Source organism: Aethalodelphis obliquidens, unplaced genomic scaffold (genome assembly GCF_003676395.1).
Source record: "Aethalodelphis obliquidens isolate GAN/ISIS:26980383/991018 unplaced genomic scaffold, ASM367639v1 scaffold34, whole genome shotgun sequence".
In the NCBI taxonomy this organism is placed as follows: Eukaryota; Metazoa; Chordata; class Mammalia; order Artiodactyla; family Delphinidae; genus Aethalodelphis; species Aethalodelphis obliquidens.
Window position 1 is genome coordinate 16,496,859 of NW_020837978.1, and position 6,000 is coordinate 16,502,858.

General features: G+C 37.5%; 1 protein-coding gene across 6 annotated transcripts in view; it reads left to right on the forward strand.

Annotated features, from left to right (window-relative positions):
- Nucleotides 1-6,000, forward strand: part of CDKAL1 (CDKAL1 threonylcarbamoyladenosine tRNA methylthiotransferase) — a 665,364-nt gene that overhangs the window by 420,243 nt on the left and 239,121 nt on the right. For all 6 annotated transcript variants that reach the window (XM_027128491.1, XM_027128492.1, XM_027128496.1 and 3 more), the window contains one exon: nucleotides 1,783-1,928. In XM_027128491.1, coding sequence (XP_026984292.1) covers nucleotides 1,783-1,928 — 146 coding nt within the window. The remainder of the gene's footprint in view (nucleotides 1-1,782; nucleotides 1,929-6,000) is intronic.

Below are 6,000 nucleotides of genomic sequence, written 5' to 3' on the forward strand. Positions count from 1 at the left end.
TTGTTAAGGTGTCATTTTTCTTTACCACAGTATGTACGTTGAAAGTTAACTAAAGCTGAGTCCTGGGCCTTTAGGAAACAGATATTTTTGTATAATTTGTTTTTCTCACACTGTTCAAGAATCTTGATATTCAAGTGTGAAAAACCTGAAAGACAGAGAATCTAGCAGGAGGACAACATATTTATTGTAGAGTAGGTAGTGATAAATGTTGCCCTGTATCCCACAGCCTTATTATACATGGAAGGTGTTGAGTAAGGAGATGAAGAGCCTTCTAACTAAATACCCAGCCAAGAAAAGGAAAACTTTTGTGAAGGAAATCTTCCGATGATGTGTTAGCCAGTTATTTTGCTGCTAAATAAGAAATTCTTGAACTTCAGTTCCAATTTAGTAATCTATATATAACAAGGTATATCCCTATTAATTCCTGGAAGAGAAGGTCAATAAAGGATATCCATGAGTAGCATCATTTGGTTATTTGAATCTCTTAGAAGGATTTTTTAAACCAACTAAGCTGCTCCTAAGAAGATGGTTAGTTTGAGTGTGTCACTCTATTCTTCCACTTTGGTCAAAATACTAATATTATAGTCAACGGAAAGAAAAAGAAGGAATGAAGGGTATGGGTGACACATATGCGTGACTGAGCCCTGAATAGCTGAGAGGTGACTGTACGGAATTAGGTGGCTCTTCGACTCCATAAGATCCTTCAAAATACTGTCCTAATGATAAAACGAGATGACAGATGTGAAAGTGTGGTACAGTACTTTGTGAAAGTACGGTACAGTACTCTGAAAACTAAAAATCACTGGACACATGCAAGTTATTAAAGAGCAGTTCCTTTCTTGACATTTTTATCTCTATTGGACCTTTAGTGTTCTCTCTCTTCTCCCCCTTTTTCCCCTCCCCCTCTTTTTCTCCTTCCTTCTTCTCCCCCAACCCATTGATGGGCCATAAATTAGTCACATTTTTCTTTTTGCTCACATAAATGGTTTCCTTACCACCGTTTTCCTTTTACCACTCTTTTTTCTACCCACTTTGTATCCTTGGAGGAATTTAGAACAATCTCTGAATTTCCTAATTTGTTTCACTTAAACTTGCTCTCTTTAACTTTGCAAGACAGATTCTTCTTTCTGCTCTTTCCTTATTTCTCTTCTTTGGAACTCCGCAGCTTAAAGGTAGATAGCAGTAGGTGACCATTGGTGAACTGGTTGGCTTCATTGTCTGATACTCTGCCTTTTGCATAGTAGACACTCAAAAATAAGTGTTTGCTAACTAGCTAGAAAAGAAACAGGTGAGTTAACAGATTTCGTTTTCTCCTTCAGCGTTAAAAAAAAAAAAAGTGTTGACTTGCCCTAAATTTGGGAACTTTATTCAAGTATACAGGATTCTACAGCTGTGACCGTTTGCCTTAAATGTTGCTGCTTCTGCTGCTAATGTAACAGGGCAGAATATAACACTGCTTTGAGGGAAGGGAGGAGTGGTGTTTATTTTGAAGTATGCAAAAATCTTTTTTACTCTCTAGGCATTACATGACTTTATGTCTGTTTCGTCACCTAAGAGAGGCAATGACCGTGAGGAAATAACACTTCTGTGAAATCCTCCGAAAGTCATGTTAAATTCCCAGATGTCACCCTAGAGTGATGCCGGTGGACTTTCCCTCGGGGAGCCTAGAAGATTGGTCTGTTTTCAGCTGTGTGTATTTGCTTGTACTCGTGAGAATTGATCTGAGGGAAACCATTCTCTGCTTTGTTACAGTGATTGTTTTCTCCTTCCATCTTTTTCAAGGAAATGGCAAAAATCCTTAATCACCCCCGAGTCTATGCCTTTCTGCACATACCAGTCCAGTCTGCCTCTGACACTGTGCTCATGGAAATGAAAAGAGAATACTGCGTGGCTGACTTCAAAAGAGTAGTGGATTTTCTGAAAGACAAGTAAGTCTGTTAGCATTTAAGAAATAACCATCTCCTTTTTTCTTTTAAAAGCATGTGGCAAAAATGCACTTATGGTAGCCACAATTAAAGGTACCAGAGAGAGGTGGGACTTTGGAAGCTTTCAAAGCCTTTAAGTTTTCCTTAGACACCCTTGATGTGGTTTCTTCTTGCCCCTCAGTTTTATCCACCTTCCATCTGTGCATCGCACCCCATTGATTTGTGTAGAGTTGCCAGTCTTGCTAAGGTAATGTGCGTTGTGATCATTTCTGTACCTGACCTAGTAGATGAAAACTGCTTTAGCTGTGCTCTGCTTAAATCTCCTTTAATGTGGCTTTTTGAAGTTGTCAACTGATTTTGACGTGGAGGTAGGTCAAATCATGTCACTACAAAAGAGATAATTTTCTCTGAGATACCATTTTTTTGAAGAGTATCTGGGAATGTCTTTGCTTTTACACACTTATCTTTGTGGTTTTCTTGCAGAATGGGATTTATAAGGAGATTTTGGGATTCTGTTTTTTTAAAAAGTTCAAATTGCCATTGACCAAAATTAAGGCACATTTACACAATCTCAGACATGAATGATAATTTTGCTTCCACAGAAAACACTTGCAGCCTATAATTATATTCTTCAAAATCCTACTTCTCATCATCACCAAACGTTGAATGCCTTTTGTGATTATAAAAGGCAGGAAATAATGCTGGCCAAGGTCATACAGAACATTCTCGTCTGGGGCACTGTTCTCCCCACTGGGGCTGTGTCATTTATCTTGGCATATTTGTGGCCTGGGTCTTTCTACTTTCCATAATTTTTTCCCATAATCTTTTCCTCTGTTGTTTTTCTAAATTAAAATACAACTCTTTATTTCCATCTTCTTGTTTATAATTATGTACCTTTGTACCAAGTACTACGTGGATATAATTGCTTTATACAAATTGTAAGCAATTATTTTTTCCACCTTCAATTAGTCACTTATCCTGACTACATACAGATCTTTTAAAAGTCTTTTTCTTCTTCTGTTTACTTTCTCCTTCCTTCCTCATCTTCCCTTTACGTGTCTAATTTTGTTTTTTCACCTCCAGGCATTTCTTGATTATCCTAATTACCAGAAATAAAGACACTTGGTGTGCATTCAAGCAAATACAGCTAATTGTTCGAATATTCAAATCAGTGAATAGAAAATATATTCTAAGATTTCATAATTATAATCGTTAAGTATATACAACTTTCAAAGTTGAAAACAGAATAATGATGTATCTCTAATACTTCCTGATCTTGAACAGAACTGAGAGCAAGGCTAAAGAATAAGAATTTTTACATTAGATGTCTGTTGTTGGCCTGTATCCCTCCTTTGCATTTATTCTAGCTTATTATAGGTAAACTTGTCTGATGTAAGAGAGTCCTTTGGGGCACGCTGGTGCTGGTGAATAGCATGTTTTCAGAATTGCAAACAATTGGTTACACCTGTGAAATTTCTTGCCTTTTGCTTACTAGAGCAGTAGCAAATAATGCACACAGTCCATACCTGTTGCACAAGATTTTGCCGAGTGTAGACGTGCAGCCTGTTGTGCAGAATGGACTAGAACACTTTCCAAATAGTTGTGTTAATGTGATTCAGTGAGGTTAAGGAATCAACAGCTCCTTTTACCTCCATTTGGGTGAGTGCTGACTCAGTTGTTTGGGAAATTAATGTGGCTACTTAACTAGGCAACAATTTCCCAACAAGTTTTAGCCTTTTATGTTACTCCAAAGATGGACCTTTTAAATCTGTTGCATTTTGAACAGTTTCAACAGCATCCATGAGCTAAAAAGGGGCCAAAAGATGATACCATCAAAGTATTAGAAAATAGTACTAAGCCCATTGTTCTTTCTTTGGATTCTGAATTACACTGTGGCATCCATGTGACTTTTCTAGAACTATCCCAACTGTGTGGAAGGCTCCAGAACCTACCTAGGGATCGCCAGTATTTCCAGCACTGGAAATATCAGAGATCCCTGGAGAGGAAATTAGAGATGCCTGGAGAAGACAACCTATCCCACCCGTCCATCCACAATTTCAGTTTCAGGTGCTGTGACTCACTGGGATTGGAGAGTATGAGTCTAGCCAGTTAGCATCTCCAGGTGATTTTAAAAAAATTAACTCTGTACTCTATATAGTTTTAGAGAGTTCATCAGAACCAAAAATTTGTATGTTTTGTCCCATCTATCCTGTTGCTTGTAAAGAATAGTATAGCCTCGATCTTGTGAGGACTCTATAATCTAACTTTACTCTCTAGTGGAGAAGTTTTCCTGTCCTCTCGGGGAAGTTCATCTATCCAGTGAATAATTTCCAACTATGATGGACATTTAGAAATAAATGAAATATTTTAAGCACTCTTCTGCTCTGACATTTGCTTACTTTTCCCTATAAAAACTAGCATAGCTTTATGCCAAATAGATTCATGATTCTTGGAAACACCAAAGTTTCAGGGGTTTCTATAGAACCACTAGTCTGGATAACTGATCCAGCATAAAATTGTTTTGTTCAGTGTTTATTAAAATTTAATACAGTATTGTCATTCTTAGAAAGAGGGTCTGATATTACCACATTGCCCTAGTTTATGCCTAACACTACATTCATACAATGGCTCTCACTTCAAATGGTGTGTCTGGTGCTCACTCCTTCTGTTTTTTAGAAGGAGTATAAATGTGGCCCTTTTCATTTGCATCTTTTTTCCTCTGAAGCCTTTGAAGTCTTTTTTTGTAATGAACCTTTAACAAACGAGAGTCTCATTTATTTATTTTTTTTCTCCAGCAGTGTGAGCCTTCTCAAATATTCATGTTATGAATTTAGGGACGAGGCATTTCCTGATCTGTTTCCTCAAAAAATCCAATCTTTAAAACAACCTACAGCATTTAAGACTGAAATCCACACTATGGGATTTTACATAAAGCTGCATGCTTTTAAGCTGTTAGTTCAGTGGTGTTCATGGTGCCATGTTTCTCAAACAGTGGAGGTGAAATCTTTTTAATTAATTTTCTTTACAGTTGAAATTGGCCCCTGTTTTAGCTGGGAGCAGTAGAAGTTTACATATGAGCCAACTTGAAGCTGATTCATTATTCTCTTCAGTTGGTTGAAAGTTGGCGGCATAATGGCAGCTAGATTGAAGATAACCTGGTAGTGTTAGCACGTGTGGAGGCATATGGGAATGTCCTAAATCAGGCAACCTTTACAAAGAAAGTGTCTAAATTACTTAATAAACTAATTTAAAACCGCTGGTCATGAGCAGCCAATCATATGACTGAAATTACTCTATTCCAATTTATTAATCCTGTTGGAAAATTAACCAAGTCCTTTGATGTTTTTATTTAAATGGATAAGATGATTTCTTGAAATATGTAATGGGATTTATAGGGAGATGGAAGAAAACTACATAGAACAAAGCAAGAGATGCGATTCTGGTTTGAGAGAGATTTGTGTTTTTATAATTTTTAATAAATACCTCATAAATTTTACTGTTTTCATTACCTGTCACTTTACTGGCTTCTCTGTTGTCTTTTTAACATAATACTGAGATTTTAAAAAGTAGAAAACTTGAATCATTTATTTTTATTTTCTTGTGTAATTTTAAAGACTTACTTCCCAACGAGAGGATTTTTCACTGTGATATATGGCAAGGATGTCATTAGGGTTCCCAGGACCTTGGGGCCTTGGACATAAACTTTAATTGGGTCCTACCCCATTTGAGCAGCGTTGAATTTGCGCAGTCACTACCCAACATAAACTGTATATTCACATATATTTTTTTAAAATGACAATATGCAGAGTTCTTTTCTCAAGAATATGTTCTAATGCTAAGTAAAAGAATCACTTAGTCCTCAAATTCACACATGAAAGTGTGAAAGAAATATGCAAGAATGTCCTTTTGATAGATATGTTTTAAGAAATGAAATGGTTGGGGCTTCCCTGGTGGCGCAGTGGTTGAGGGTCCGCCTGCCGATGCAGGGGACATGGGTTCATGCCCCGGTCCGGGAAGATCCCACATGCCGCGGAGTGGCTGGGCCCGTGAGCCATGGCTGCTGAGCCTGCGCGTC